At 36.8% G+C, this 17,095-nt stretch overlaps 1 protein-coding gene across 47 annotated transcripts in view; it reads right to left on the bottom strand.

The window, feature by feature from the left end:
- camk2b2 (calcium/calmodulin-dependent protein kinase (CaM kinase) II beta 2) overlaps positions 1-16,676 on the bottom strand; it is a 66,466-nt gene extending 49,790 nt beyond the window's left edge. For 15 of the 47 annotated variants that reach the window (XM_065263007.2, XM_065263067.2, XM_065262969.2 and 12 more), the window contains exons 1-2: positions 16,419-16,675; positions 11,624-11,718 (exon numbers count right to left, since the gene is read on the bottom strand). In XM_065263007.2, the coding sequence (XP_065119079.1) occupies positions 11,624-11,718; positions 16,419-16,480 (157 nt within the window). In that variant the 5' untranslated portion in view covers positions 16,481-16,675. Of the gene's footprint in view, positions 1-11,623; positions 11,719-16,418 lie in introns of all 47 variants that reach the window. The other 32 variants (XM_065263248.2, XM_065263233.2, XM_065263159.2 and 29 more) reach the window with 5 other exon arrangements.
- Between the last annotated feature and the right edge of the window lie 419 nt (positions 16,677-17,095).

The raw sequence follows: 17,095 nt of genomic DNA, 5'->3' as shown, positions 1-17,095 counted from the left end.
GAGCTGATCTCTGCTTTAAATGGCAGTGCTGTGGTTGGATAGTGCAGATTAAGGGGTGGTATTATCCCCTTCTGACATCACAAGGGGAGCCAAATGTCAATGGGCTATTTTCACATGCTTGCAGGCCCGAAGCAGAGAATTTTGTATCACACTAAAAGGGATTACACATAACAACCTGCTCCCTTACTTAGAGTAGAAATGTACAAGTGTTTTTTATATCTACAATCATCAAACCAAAGGTCATACTCAGCATCACCCAGACCACAGGTCCTACTGTAAACCACACAGTAACAGCACGACGGTCAACCACTGGCTGAAGATTTCAAAACCACTGCAGCTGAGTTCAGCTGTATTTAAGTTTAAGAGCGTGCGAGTCGAGCGTGTGCTCTACAGGGGAACTGTGTGCTGCACGATCTACAGATATGAAGAGACAGACGCGCACAGCCGAAAGGCCTGAATCTCTCCAGCGTACCCTGCGGAGGAAGCCTGCTGTCTGCCATGCGTGAGTCATACGGGAAAAGGACAGCTGGGAAACAGGACACAAGCCTGTGCTCTTCTCCCATTGGCGGCTTGACATCACAGCATTTTACATTTACATGCATTTGGCAGTCACTTTTATCCAAAGCGACTTACAGTGCATTACAAGGGATACATTTTTTATCAGCATCGTGTTCCTTGGGTTCGAACCCATGACCTTTAGCGTTGCTGCCGCTGCTTGTTTTAAGAACAAGATGTTCTAAAAGGAAAAAAAATGTAGGATGGGACTTGATTTTATTCATCAGGAGAGACCGACAAATAAGAGAGCTTGGTGGTGTCATCTGAAAAGGAGAATAGTAAATACTATCCCTGCTTATTTGGTTTTAAGAGAATTTAACATTTAGTAGTCGATTCACTATTTTAAAAGTTAGTTATCACCTTAACTGAACCACACCCCAAACACACCAATGCATCCACACATACACACACAGCGCTTGTGAAGTTGTCACATTAAATGGTGTGAAGCTACGAGAATGCTGACAACTAAACACCACAAGAAAAAACGCCTCTGCAGCAAAGAGCAGAGAGAAAAATGTTGGCAAATTTAACCGACTGATGCCAAACTCATCACCCAAGTACAGTAATGGATCAAAAGTGTGCACAACAACACTTCTGAAATTCATGGGTATGAATATATTTATTGGAAATTCAAGGGTCACAATCTACAATTACTTATATCGTCAGTCAAGGTTTCTCAACCCCAAAACATCATAATTTGGCTTCAGAAGACCATTTTGCACTCTTATCGTCTCAAAGGAATATGCTCCACTTTCATAAAAAAATCTCATAATTTACTCACCCCCATGTAATCTGAGATATTGATGTCTTTCTTTGTTCAGTCGAGAAGAAATTACATTTTTTGAGGAAACCATTCCAGGATTTTTCTTAATATAATAGACTTTATTGGACTTAAACAGTTCACAGTTTCAAAGCAGTTTAAAACTGCAGTTTTAACACTGTTAAAAATTATTTAAGAAAAAAATGCACATTATTTTTGTCTTGTTTTTAGTAAAAATACCTAAAATTCTTAAATTAAGATGCTTTTTCTTGATGAGCAAAACGACCTAAGAAAATAAGTCTAGTTTTTAGACCAAAAATATCAAATTTAAGTGATTTTGTGCATAAAACAAGCAAAGAAATCTGCAAAAAAAAAAACTAAATTTAAGAAAAAAAAATCAAGAAAATTTGCTTACCCCCCAATGGCAGATTTTTTTGCTTATTTTATGCACAAATTCACTTAAATTTGATATTTTTGGTCTAAAAACTAGACTTTTTTTCTTGGGTCATTTTCAAGAAAAAGCATCTTAATTTAAGAATTTTTTGATATTTTTACTGAAAACAAGACCAAAATACTAAGAATTTTTTTCTTGAAAATCTTTTTTACAGTGAATGCAGCTTCAAAGTGCTCTAAAACGGCAAAAAATGACTTTTACTTAGTATTTTTGTCTTGTTTTCAGTAAAAATTTCAAAAAATTCTTGAATTAAGATGTATTTTGTTGGTGAGCAAAATTACTTAAAAAAATAAGTCTAGTTTTTAGACAAAAAATAAACAATTTAAGTAAATTTGTGCTTTAAACAAGTAAAAATATCTGCCAATGGGGTGAGAAAAAAAATGTTAAAATAAGTTTTCTTTTTTTCTTAAACACTTAATTTAAGCAAAATTTTCTTACCCCATTGGCAGATATTTTTTAAGCACAAATTTACTTAAATTGTTTATTTTTGCTCTAAGAACTAGACTTATTTTCTTAGGGGCTGTTTACACTTGGTATTAAGATGTGTTTTCATCGATCGGATCACAAGTGGACGAGAGAGACACATTACGTTTACACCTGGTATTTAAATCCGTCTCTTTTGTCCACTTTCGACCACTTCTGTCCTGAATACTGTGAGGGGGTGGTCCGTGAGACGGTGGGCGAGTCTCTCTGCTGTCATTCAAACGCGAGTTTATATGGACGCAAACCAATATTTTGTCCACTGCTTGTTTAGCAAGTTAACATGCTGCACAGAGTTTTGTACGTGTATATGTAAGAGCTTTCTCTGAATTTTCAGCGCAATTGATGAAATAGGATCGCGCAAATTTCACGCTTTCAAAACGAAACTACGGAGAACACTCGCAGTAGTTTTATCAATGAAAGGCTAAAAATAGCGCTGTTCACCGTATGTTCACGGCAGAAGTAAAAAAAAAAAAACGTAAAATTTGTGTTTAATACCTCAGATTAGATAAATGGGCGGAGAGAAGGCGGTCGCGTGTGGCTGTTCGAACACATTCAACCACATTGCGTTCCGCAGCTCCAAAGCGATCCGATCGAAAGTGGTTTCGACTACCTCTGGATGTGGTTGAAAGTGGTCGAAAGTGGACCGTTTTTTAAACGGTGTTCAAAAAACGTTTTGAACACCGTTTACACCTGGCATTAACGTCGTCAGGGGCGTCAGTTTGTGTTGAAAAGTGGTGGGGACAAAAGATCAGATGAAAAAACATTACAGCAGGACAGGAAAAATATTGAATAATGGTGCATCAAAAAAGGGCAAAGTGTAGGCCAGTCAACAACACAAAAATACTCAGCATAAAACCCTCAACAATGTTGACTGCAAATGTAACAGTCCCTACAACACCAGCTCAACCGAACAGTGCCAAAGCACCAGACTGTAGAAAACAGCAGCACGTTAAGTCAATGATTACAATGAAATTCATTACATATGTAAAAGAAAACACACTATAAGCATACAACGCAACATATGTGACCCTGGACCAAAAAAACCTGCAGTCGTACACTGCAAAAAATTATTTTCAAGAAAAAAATTCTTAGTATTTTTGTCTTGTTTTCAGTAAAAATTGAGATGCTTTATCTTGATGAGCAAACGACCCAAGAAAATAAGTCTAGTTTTTAGACCAAAAATATCAAATTTAAGTGATTTTGTGTAGTAAACAAGCAAAAAAATCTGCCAATGGGGTAAGCAAAAATTTTTAAAAATTTTTCTTAAACACTAAATTCAAGAAAAATTCAAGAAAAATTTGCTTACCCCATTGGCCGATTTTTTTGCTTGTTTAATACACAAAATCACTTAAATTTGATATTTTTGGTCTAAAAACTAGACTTATTTTATCTTAATTTAAGAATTTTTTGATATTTTTACTGAAAACAAGACAAAAATACTAAAAATAATTTTTTGGAAAATCATTTTTGTCCTGTTTTCAGTAGAAATATCAAAAAATTATTAAAACAAGATGTATTTTCTTGATGAGCAAAATTACGTAAGAAAATAAGTCTAGTTAAAACAAGCAAAATTATCTGCCAATGGGGGAGAACATTTTGCTTTAATTAAGTTTTTAAGAAAAAAGATAAAAAATAATATAAAAAAAATCCCCATTCTTAGGTCATTTTGCTCATTCTTAAATTAAGAATTTTTTAATATTTCTACTGAAAACAAGACAAAATACTTAGTAAGAAAGTCATTTTTGCAGTGTGAGTCGCACAGGTATTGCTTGATTTTTCAGAACATTCAAAAAGTGGTGGGGACAAAATCAGCCATTTCAAAAAGTGGTGGGGACATGTCCCCAGCGTCCCCAGTGTAAATGACACCTATGAACGTCGTCCACTTGTGATCCGATCGACGAAAACGCATGTTAATGCCAAGTGTAAACAGCCTCTTAGGTCATTTTGCTCATCAAGACAAAAATACTAACAAGACAAGACAAAAATACTAAGTACACTGCAAAAAATTATTTTCAAGAAAAAAATCTTAGTATTTTTGTCTTGTTTTCAGTAAAAATATCTAAAAATTCTTAAATTAAGATGCTTTGTCTTGATAAGCAAAACAACCCAAGGAAATAAGTCTAGTTTTTAGACCAAAAATAAACAATTTAAGTAAATTTGTACATAAAACAAGCAAAAAATATTTGCCAATGGGGTAAGCAAAAAAATCTTGAAAATTTTTCTTAAACACTAAATTCAAGAAATATTCAATAAAATTTTGCTTACCCCATTGGCAGATTTTTTAGATTGTTTTATGCACAAAATCACTTAAATTTGATATTTTTGGTCTAAAAACTCTGCCAAGTAAAAAAATCTGCCAATGGGGTAAGCAGATTTTTATAAAAATTTTCTTGAATTTAGTGCTTAAAAAAATTCAAGATTTTTTTGCTTAACCCATTGGCAGATTTTTTCTTGAAAATAATTTTTTGCAGTGTAAAAAATCTTGAAAATTTTTCTTAAACACTAAATTCAAGAAATATTCAAGAAAAAATTGCTTACCCCATTGGCAGATTTTTTAGATTGTTTTATGCAAAAATCACTTAAATTTGATATTTTTGGTCTAAAAACTAGACTTATTTTCTTGGGCCGTTTTGCTCATCAAGAAAAAGCATCTTAATTTAAGAATTTCTAGATATTTCTACTGTAAACAAGAGAATAATACTAAGTAAGAAAGTAATTTTTTGCAATGTAAGGGTCTTATCTAGAAAAAAAGGACTTTTTAACCACAACTTCTCATCTTGCGCCAGCATGTGACGTATGTGAAACTACCGCTCCAGTGTTTACAAGTGTCAAAAAAGAGGACAGTTCAGTCTTTGTTGTATGTGCAATGATACAAATTAATGTCTTCGTGTCAGTTTAATGTTTAAAATGGTCCGCAAGTTTGCGTTTTAAGTATGTAATGTGTGACCTATCGACGTGATTACGTAATTACATAATACGTAATATCGCGCTGGCACGTTACACAGCTAGTGCAAGATGAGAAGTTGAGGTTTAAAAGTACTTTTTTTTTTATGTTGATCGTTTTTAAAAGTGGAGTGTTCCTTTATGCGTACATGAACTGCGCAATCGAACACACAGCATTGCAAATTACATTTCATTTGACTCATACGCGTACAATGGCGCTTGACGCATGCGCATTGTGACAAATTGCAATATTTCTCCTGGTCTACATATGTATCAGCATGCGCAACCTGCAGATACAAAGTGCACACGGTTTCCAAAATCCAGCGGTGTGTATTATTCTTCTAATGATGATGAAATTTGCGGCCCACGCGCTGTACACTGATCCTCACATACGTGTAAAAAAGTGTAGTATACCCAAGAGCCTTTAGTATTAAACAGATCCGTTTGTATTAGTAATTGCATCTTTAAGACTTATATTTGACTATCACTCATGTTAGTGTAATTCATTGGATTGTTCATCATGGTTCAAAGATTTCTCAGTTGTTTGTCCAGTGTTATGAACAAAATCGTTTGTCTTTTTAAGTGCGTGTACTACTCCAAATAACACCACAAAATGCATACATCAGTAAAACTGGGACAATCATTTGAAAGTGACTCCATGCGATCAAACATAACTTCAAACATGGCAAGATAATGGGCCTGTCAGACCCAATTACAGCTCAAATAATCACGTTCATCAGTATTTATCTCAGCAGTAAGCCTTTGTAACTGAAAACAATTATGTAGTCAATTGCTTCTAGATGTCTAGTGGCTTCAGACCTGCTTAACACTCAAGAGCGTGGGACCAAAACGTGTCTAAATGTGTGTGTGCTTGACACTTTGGGTAAATCCAGGTCATCTCCATGCTGCATTGCAGGTGCTCCCATTACGCACATAAGCTATTCACGCCAATCCAAACTTCCCAAAAGCAGATCCCATTGCGTAATAAAAAAATTCCATACGAACTGAACATCTGGCATGTAAGATGGGGCAGTGCAGTCGGTGGCTGGATATAGTGTCAATCATTCTGCCTTGGCCCCGCCCCCTAACATTTGCTCCATTTTCCACTTTTGCGTTAACACTTTCAATGCCGGCACTGCCTTCAGATGACATGTTCAAACTGCTTCATTATAAAGCTCACGAGGACGTAAATCTACCATAAACACATTCTCACACAGGCGTGAAAAGACAGCGAGTGTCAGATGTGGTCGCGAGCTGAATCATAGCAAAAGTGCCAATGATGAAGTGACAATCTGAACTTTTTCCATTTGAAGGCACCACAGCTTTGTTCTAGGGGGCACTTCTGCACGCATGCTTTAGTGGTGTTAAAGCTCCTTTGCATTGGTGTGGGTGTGTGGTGGAGCGTTTAAATGTGTTGCTTTAACCAAAGCCACTTTCTTGTCCTGTGGATGGAATTTTTATTCAAACTTTTTGTAAAACTCACCGTGTTTGTTTACCAACCAAACAAAGAAATCACTGCAGAGCAATGCAAAAATATAAAGTGGATATGTTTTAATTAGGTGTATGAAATGCTATTCTAAGAAAAATAAATACACCATTTTATTCCAAAAGGTTAACATTTCCACCAACATTTGATAGCAATTTGATAGCGGTGGACCAATAACCAAATAATGTTTGTGATGTTCAAGGATAAAATATCAGGGTCCAACCTATCCCTAGTTGAAAAAAACATGTGTGGTCTGCAAGATGACAAAGTTGCATATTACAATAGTATGCAATAAATTTAAATACTAAACAGGCAAGCAATGTGAAGAAAGACAAAAAGATATTCAAATAAGTATATCTAATTTAAGTTTCATTTTGTTTACATTGTTAAAATGACATTGATCATGCATTCTTGATAGTTGGTGGTTTTTCCTTTTGCAAAGAAGTCAAATTTGTCATTTTTACTGTTGATCACCATGTGGCACCATTAACCCTTTAGTACGTCTGTGCAAAAAACAGAGCTTAATTTCTTGTTTGTACATTGAGTTATATGTAGTATATATACCATGCAAAAAATGTGAAAAAAATATTCATCCGATACATTTTTTCAGCAATTTAATTTAGTGGCCTTTTTGGACACTAACAACACTAAAGGGTAGTAAATTTGCCAACAGGTATTTGAATTTGTTGGGTATTTGAAAAATGTCAATGCATTTTCTTAAAATATGTGTAAATATAAGATTTATTACCAAAAATCATTCCATTTGATGAAACACAGAGAAAGTTGTGGTCAAATTAAGACTAAAAAAGGCCAAAAATGGCCCCAATAACACATAAGGGTTAAGTGTTTAAAAGCTTTTTTGGCTTGTTTTAGGCTTAAATTCACTTAAATTTAATGTGTTTTGTCTAAAAACTAGACTTATGTTCTTAAGATATTTTGGTCATCAAGAAAATACATCTTAATTTAATGCTGTGTTTACACCAGCGGCGGTAGAGGCGTGAAGTGCGAGTGATTTCAATGTCAAGTCAATGTGAAGATGCGTTGACGCGCGTCTGGGGGTCTAGCGGCGGGGATGAGGCATTTGGTGCGGCGTGGAAGACGCGATTCCGCCTCGTTCGTGCAAATGCCGTGAATTGAGCGCCTGGCGCAATATGCACAAATGGTGCTGTTTGTGCATTTTGTGTTTGACGCGAATTGCCGGCTGACGCTCGTGGCGTGAATTGCGAGTGATTTCAATGTTAAGTCAAACCTGGGGAACCTGGTAAGTTGTAATACACATTTCACTTTTGAGTAATGTGACGTTTATCATCCCGCGTCGTTTATCGTCCCGCGCCGTTTATTTCCCCCCTATAGTAAGGTTACCAAATACAAACTGGTAACTCTCTCGATAAATGCACAATCAACATCAGTCATCTTGCAAACAGACAACTGCATAGCACTTGCCCCTCCCACAAGAAGCAGATTTTGCCTCTGACGCGCGTCAAATGCATGCATTCAAACTGTTCAAGCGGCAAACTAGGCGCGGCAGACGCGATTTTGACGCCTGAAATGCGGTTGGTGTAAACGCAGCATAATAATTTTTAGATATTTGTACTAAAAACAAGACAAAAATACTAAGTAAGAAAGTCATTTTTTGAAAGTTAATATACTTTACTTTCTCTCATGTAAACACAATACTTCAATAAAAATAATGCGATAAAGCTCATAATCGCAGCAAGTATAATCATATTAAAGCAGGTGGCATACACCATTTTAAATCGCAGCCACGTAAACACTTTAAAGCAACACTTAAGAGTTATTGCTCTTTGCTCCCCCTACAGGTTAGAAGCGTAATTGTTCATTAGCACTGTCGTAAATACTGCAGCATAGCTGGCTCTGATTGGATTGTAGGTCTGCCGTAAAGCAAGTTTTTGTAGTTTTCACTCGAACTACAGGACCGCAACCCGACGGTTGGAAACTTCTTTAGTGCGGTTTTGGCCGATAGAGGGCTGCAAAGCGAATGTGAAAGTGCCTTTCACCCTGTTTCGAGTGCATGAACCACTGAAACTTTTTTGGAAACGTTATTTTAAGGTAAAAAAACTCTTTGGTGTTGCTTTAATCGCATCTATACCGCACTAACTGAAGTGCGCGTGTGTTTTTGTCACGCACCTTAAGCGCAAATTAGTTTGCCTGAACTCTGTCAACATGACTCGCTGTCAGCAGAAACAGCTCAGAAACGTGACAGCAGCGTATAAAACCATTACAGCCACTGTCATGATATTTCAGTCTTCATCACGGCACCGAATAAAAAAAAAATGTCCATAAAAACGTGTTTGTCATTTAACTTAAGTAAATTAAAACAGTGAACAGTATTTGTGAGGTCATCATTTGTGCTCTGCATTGGGCTATGTGTGAATAATCAGAAAATATCAACTGCTTGTAAACAGGTGTGAAGAGGTTAATAGCTCCAGTCAACATCTTAATGTGATTAAGTCCTTACTCTGATTCATGGGCGGAAATCCCGGGGGGGTCGGGGGGGACAGGACCCCCCCTATCTGAGGGTTGTCCCCCCTAAATTATCATTAGAATATGTGTATTGAAAATAATTTAATGATTTATAATACTTAAACTAGTTGTGTAAGAAGTGAAACAATACAAATGCAAACGGAGCAACAACAAAAAAACGTTTTAAATATTTGGATTCCCCCTCCCTTGCCTCACAGTGGTTTGGTCCACTGCCCACGCCCCTTTTACCTCACCACCACACATTCCGGTGGTAGAGAAGTGTACGGAGCCGACGCGTTAATAAGCTATATACAATACAACGTTTCCCATCACTTATCAGTTTATCCTCATATGTTTTAAAACTGGACTATTTTGACATATAAACATGAACATATTTCGTTTTCTGAGAACAGAAGCAGATAAACGATCAAGAAAACATTTTTATGCATTCATGCAGAGGTGAGGCAGAGCTGAAAGTAACAAATTACATTTACTCACCTTGCTGTAACTGAGTTTTTTGTGTACTTTTACTTTGAGTAGTTTTTAAAATCTGTACTTTACTTTTACTTAAGTATGTTTAAAGTATTGTTGGTTACTTCGCTACATGTTAAATCATATCCGTTACTGAGTAAAAATAAATAAAAAAGTAAGGTGATAAAGACGCGCCACGGTCGGATGATTGATTGATGGGCGGGGGAACGCGCAAAAAGAACCATGGAGAGGGACGAGACAGGCGCAGGCTAATGCAGACCCTCAATTCAATTCTTACGAAAGAAACCCCTGGCCATTGACGCAAAGCGATTGTTTCATTCAGGTAGGGTTCATGCTCTTGAGTACGGAGTTTGAGAATTGCCGACCGTGTTTAACCGCTAATTTGCACGATGCATTTTTAATACATGCGCATTATCTTCCGAGGTCTAGCAGCTTCGCGTCAAGTCAAACAACTTGAGAACGTCCTCGAGAATGCGCAGATCATTAGACATTGCAGAGAGAGAGAGAGCGCGAGAGAGATAGATTGAAAGACATCAGGTACACAGGTCTGGGAGCTAATAAACGTGTAAAGGATGTATAGTGTATAGCCATGGCACTCATCTCATTATATGTTCATTTATGTATATAGTTTAATAACAATGTATGTTACCAGCAATACATCAATTACAACCTTCATATAATGATTGTATTTACTAGCTGCTGACCTCATATTATTTTTGCTTCAAAAGTGCATAACTCACCTGTAAAAATCATTAAATAATTCCATAAATGTTTCTTAGTTATAAAAAGCTTTTTATTTTATTAACATTTGTTATTGCACTTTAATTGTAGAGATGTTTACAATTAAAAACATAGTTTGAGATGTATATATCCTTCCTTTGTGAACTATACTAGAAACCTCTCCCCGCTGTAAAAAAGTAACTCTTAAAATTAAAATGACTTTTTACTTGAGTAGATTTTTAGACCAGTAACTTTACTTTTACTTAAGTAAAATATTATTAAAGTAACTTTACTATTACTTAAGTAGAAAATTGTATTACTCTTTTCACCTCTGCATTCATATGTATTAAAATTAAATTTGCGTCCGTTCATAGAGAAAGAGAAACGTTTTCTATCTGTACCCATTTCCTTGCAAGTACAATTTTGCCTGTATTATTGGTGTCCCCTTCAAAAATTGTTCTTGAAAAATTTTATGTTTATTGTCCCCCCCAACATTTAGATGAGATTTTCGCCCCTGCTCTGATTATTGGAAATAATTGCATTATTGGTGTACATGTAAACGTAGCCATTTACAGATATGTTTACCGTTTTGCAGAACATGTCTGTTTACTTTCAGAAATTGCAGTAATGCTTTATTTTCCTAGAAAGCATGCAAAATATATGTTGGTTATAAAGTTTCAGTAGATTATAATAGAAATTAAATTTATTTTACAAACTTCAAGTATTGTGATTTTGCATTATTTTGCATTTTCTTTAAATACCCTACTATGTGTGTTTTTGAGTGCCTCTGCTCGTCTCTCTGTGTTTGAAATGAGTCTCATGCTCTTGGCATGTTGGCCGCACAGACACGCTGTCTGCAGTGCGTCAAATGCTCAGACTGCCTGTGATGACCTGCAGATCATCTCAATGCCTCGTGTGTGCCAACACTTCTCAATACACAAACCCTGTCGCCCAAAATATCACACAGCACCACAATAAACATGTCAACTACAAGCACTGACATCTATATATTTCCCCAGTCTCATTCATATGACAAAAACACTTCACCAGCAAAGAAACTGTTGTAATTTGGCTTTTGTAACAAAATCATTTTATAGTCGCTTACAATATTTTGATGTTATAGTAGTAGCAAAAACTTTAGCTCATTACAATTTTGTTAAATATTTGTAAGAGCAGCATCAGGAACTATAAAATGGCATCGCAACCAGCCGCATTCCCCAAAACATTTTGGGCAAAACTGATTTACCTCTTGCAGAAAGCTTTTTGGTGTTTATGATTTTGGCAGCAAACTCTTGGCCTGTGCACAGCTTGACGCAACGTCGCACGACTGAGAAGGCTCCCCTGAGGAAAGACACAAGAAGAAGAACAGATCAGAAGATAGGCAGATACACACGCATGTCACTGTGATCATCTCCGATGTTCTGCTAAAGATCTTGTTTTGTGTTCCTGAGTAAACAACAGTGATCTATATTTACCCAATACATACAAATACAGGATTAGCAATGTTCACCACCACAACAACAAATCAGAACAGAAAATCCAATGAGCAAGTGTCTGATGCACAAATATCCACATCCAGCACCTGACCAAACAAAAACAAGACAGCCAGGAAACAAAATCTTTCTTTCGAGCCTCTTTAGGTCTATTTATAGATTTCACCTGTATAATAAAATCACTTGAGACAGCCACGACAATGATCTGATGTCATGCCATACAGGCTTATTTTAGCGCACCTTGTTGCAGTTACACAATGCGCTTGGCATATCTCGATCTGTTACAGCACCCTGAAGACGGGCATCACCAGTGAGCCCCGACCCTCAGCCTGAATTACATGCCCTTGGAAACACCCATCTGATAATAACATGTGACATAAACAGACATATGCCCCACTGTGACTTCGGGCAAATCACCTGCGCAACATTCGCTTGGAAGGGAGATGTCTGGCATCATTGGACGGAGAGATTATTAATACCTTAAGGGAATATACTTTCCAAAAACCATCTCATTGTAAATTTGGGTTATACTTAGCTTTTTGGAAACACCATGACAGTACTGATGAAGTGTGTAAAATAGGATTTAAATCATTTTGTATATTATAAAAAATACCACAGCTTTATCAAAGTGTTGTAGTCAAGACCACCTAAACCGAGACCAAGTCAAGACCAAGACCAAGACAGGCCGAGACCAAGTTAAGACCAAGACCAGTGCAAGTCACTGCATTAAAACACTTATGATAAAATGTGGAAGATGCATATGATTAGGCACTGTGTGTGTGCGTGCGTGCGTGCGTGCGTGCGTGTGCCATCAGAGAAGTTTATCAAATAATCAAAAGGCATTGCAGATATGTGGGAATTTATCTTTGTCTATAAGCAAATAAAAGTGAACAAACACTAAAGAGCTGAAATCAACTTAACCATTTAATCTTGCCCTCCACTTAACACAATGCAGGTGTTTTTAGTAATAAAATTAGAAAAACTGTCATTGGGAGAAACTTAAACAATGCCAACATCATATGCCAAACTTGAATAAACATTTACGATAAAAAAATACATTTGTGATGTGCACTGCAAAAAATGATTTTCAAGAAAAAATGTTCTTAGTATTTTTGTCTTGTTTTTAGTAAAAATATTTAAAAATTCTTAAATTAAGATGATTTTTCTTGATGAGCAAAACTACCCATGAAAATAAGTTTTTAGTTTTTAGAGCAAAAATATCAAATTTAAGTGATTTTGTGAATAAAACAAGCAAAAAAATCTGCCAATGGGGTAAGAAAAAAAATCTTGAACCTTTTTCTTAAACACTAAAATCAAGAAAAATGCAAGAAAAAATTGCTTACCCCATTGGCAGATTTTTTTTGCTTGTTTTATGCACAAAATCACTTAAATTTGATATTTTTGCTCTAAAAACTAGACTTATTTTTTGGGGTCGTTTTGCTCATCAAGAAAAATCATCTTAATTTAAGAATTTTTAGATATTTTTACTGAAAACAAGACAAAAATACTAAGAAGATTTTTTTTTCTTGAAAATCATTTTTTGCAGTGTGCATCAGCTGTGGTCTTGACCGGTCTTGAAATAAAATTCTAAGTCCTCTTTGTCTGAGACCGAGACGAGACCTTTAAAAAGTGGTCTTGAGACCGAGACCGGTCTTGAGAACTACAACACTACTATATCATGTTAAACTATATGATATTCATACGTTTTCTTACCAAGCAAACATCTCCAGTCAGTCGCCTATAATTATTTCAAGATAACACATTAAAGGGATAGTTCACACAAAAATTTAATTCTGTCATCATTTTCTCATCCTCATGTTGTTCCTAAACCTGTATGAATTTCTTTTTCCAATTAACACAAAAGAAGATATTTTAAGAAATGATGGTAAGCACAAAGCCAGTGGCAGCTCGTGACTGCGCGAGGGATGCAAATTCAAAATAAGTGTTCGGTGTGTCATGTGTGTTGCTCGTGTTTTCAAAATATGTGTTTGTTGCGTCATGTGAACCATGTGCATCACGTGTTTTGTGTGCCTGCTGCACATGTGTCAAAACAGTTTATGATAAAAGAGACGCTCACGTTCACAAAATAAACGCAAGACACTCCCTTCACACTAAACTCTGATTACACATGAGATTATGCGAGTATCTGGCAAACGCGAGCGTCTCTTTTATCATAAACCCTTTAAGGCCGTTTCACACGGTACGCGGCAACCGCGAGTGTTTAGTTCTTTTTCAATAGGAGACGTGCGGAAAGCGGCAAAACGGGGGCGGTTACAGAGGTGAAGCGGAGTTGGTCCACACGCCTTGCTCGTGCACCCAAAATCCTATTACTTCTCCGGACATGGTACTTCATGACAGGCGCCATTGAAGATAAACATATTTGCACTAAATGCTGCACAAAACGCTTCCAATACAAGAGAAAAGCTGAAGCCGCGCGGCGATTTTGCCGCTTACCGCGTACCGTGTGAAACGGCCATAAGACACGTTTGCAGCAGGCACTTATTTTGACAAGACACGTGATGCACATAGGATCACTCGACACGCATAACACATATTTAGAAAATACGAACCACACACATGATGGGCTACATATACATGTTGTGACGAACTTCGCATTGAGCACCCTCAAAAAAAGAAGTCACCGGCCGCCACTGCACAAAGCTGATTGTAACCATTGACTCCCATAGTAGTAAAACAAATACGATGGAATTCAATGAGTACTGTTAACTGTGTGCTTACCATCATTTATCAAAATATCATCTTCATCATTTATCACAATACTTCCATAATATGGGTTTTCCTACTATGGAAGTCAATGGTTACGGTATCATTTATCAAAATATCTTCTTTTCTGTTCATCAAAATAAAAAACTCATACAGGTTTAGAATAAATGATGACAGAATTGTAATTTTGGGGTGAACTATCCCTTTAACATAAATATAATAAATTATAATAAACTACATAAAACATTGCAGGCGTGTCGGTGTGACTGAAATCAGACATACAGTCCTCCGACGCAAAACCGAAACTGTTCAACAAATAAAGCAGAAGGTCAAGAAAGTTCACAACCATGACCGAGTCAACGCTTGGAGCCAGCGAGACCAGAGACCCGTCTGCTAGTAAACATGTAGATTCATTAGTGCCTGAACCCGTCTCACAGCAGACACTGAGCTGATTTACTGGACTCTCTCTGTCTGGAAGATCTGTGAGATGCTGAGGTGTTCAGCTGAACTGACATCAAGCGGCAAAACACTTACAACACTTTCACTTCTCAACATTCAGACGTCACGCGATACAGTCTTCTGTGGAGAATACAGACATACACAGTATTCTAGTATTCAGTAATGCTTACAGATGATTATAATACAATTCCCTGAATGATTATCCAATTGATATTTACTTGGAATTCAATGGTGTTCTTATGTCAAATAAATGATTGGGAGTCAAAGCTGTTTGCCTCACTACATTAAATCTCTCAGAACAACATAAACGAGCATTATCACAAACCAATACACAAATGCCAGCTTCTTCTTTCAAGCGATAATATAAACATTTGATCCATATTTAGTGGAAAAAATAAGCAATACAAATAAGAAAGGAAAGGCTAACCCATGTAGACACAATATGCTCGACTTAACCACAAACTGAGGAAGTGGTGAAACATGCAGTATGGTTAAGATCTGTCGGGGGAAAATGTTTATAAAAAACTAGATAAATATTTTTCCTCTCTTTGTGAGTAGGCCTTAAATGAACAGAATATAGACTACAATACTTCAAAAATATCCAAAAACAGGTCGCTTATAACCCTAATGGAGAGGCTAAAAATAACACACCAAACGTGTTATTATTTCTTAAAGGAACAGGTTTATTATTTGCGATATGCACGTTTAATAATGTAAGGAAATTGTGTAAAAAGAAACACAATACCGACTGACCAGAGGAGGGGGGGCAGAGAGTAAAATTATTTCCTAACGTCAGTCTGCAGGCATGTACACACACACACATAGAGAGAGAGAGAGAGAGAGAGAGAGAGAGAGAGAGAGAGAGAGAGACTCCAAGCTGGCCAAATGTCACCGGACAGACCAACACACTGAAGTGACCCTTCACCTCTGGCGGGAAAACACGACACTTCTTGATACATGACAATCTTAACTGATACATTGTAGCGAGCGTCACACTTCTGCGCGATACAATGTTTCAAATCATCGGCACGCGTGTTTCCCAAACAGTGAACGGTCTACGATTTCTCTCTGTAGACATTTGCCTTCTCAAATAAGCTCCCAATCGATAATAATTCAAATCAGAGATTATGTATTTTAAAATAAGTCACTTCAGTGTTCCTTCACTATGTATTTTGCATTAAATGCACCATTTACAAAACGTGCAAAACGTCAAAGTGTTTAAATGCAACCCCCCTATGATTTACTTGCAAATAGTATGTGCATGGTGCATTTAAGTATTCAACATTTTAGCGCTATATGCTATTATGTAATATTGTGCGCGCTCTTGCAATAGCAAAGTAAGTACATTAAACAAAAAAATCATACTTTCCAAGTTCCTCGTAAAGCTGGTACTCGTCGGTAAAGCGCGTACAGGTTGTCGTTGCCATATCTCAACCTTCTGTGTTTGCCGATGTCCGAGCCGTCTTTTAGTACTCTTCAACGCTTCTGTGCCGTCAAGCTCAGGTGGATAAAACTCAAACGTGGATGTGGATTCGAGTACCGGAGAGGTTCATCAACGAGCAGACCCGACCGCCTTCCCAACCTCTCACCAAATGCGCCGTTCAGCTGCAGTCTGCTCGTTTTCCGCTGGAGATGTTTCCTCTGACCGCAAGAGGGAGCCACCTGCAACATTGGGTTGCATCCATGCATTTGGCAGATGTTTATCCAAAATTATTTACAGTGTGTACCTTGAACCACAGCCTTCTTTATAGATATATCTATATTTCTATGTAAGGAAGTCATAATGATATAATAGATATTTAATATCACAAGACCTGGTGTGTCCACCTATACAGACATCAAATTTTTTTGTTGTTTGCACCATAATACTTAATTCTGTGTAACTGGAACCTGTCGTACACAAACGTAGACAATTACACTGCTTTATGTTCTAAGAAAAATATTTAGTTATTATATTTTTTGGTTCTTTCTAACCCCATATAGCTGGAAAAAATCTAAAGCTGGGGTCTTAGGAGGTTACGGATATAGATTTATAATGACAA

This window comes from Paramisgurnus dabryanus, chromosome 10, assembly GCF_030506205.2.
Source record: "Paramisgurnus dabryanus chromosome 10, PD_genome_1.1, whole genome shotgun sequence".
Lineage (NCBI taxonomy): Eukaryota > Metazoa > Chordata > Actinopteri > Cypriniformes > Cobitidae > Paramisgurnus > Paramisgurnus dabryanus.
Note: the sequence above shows the minus strand (reverse complement) of the source record. Positions and strands in the feature narration are given on the sequence as shown.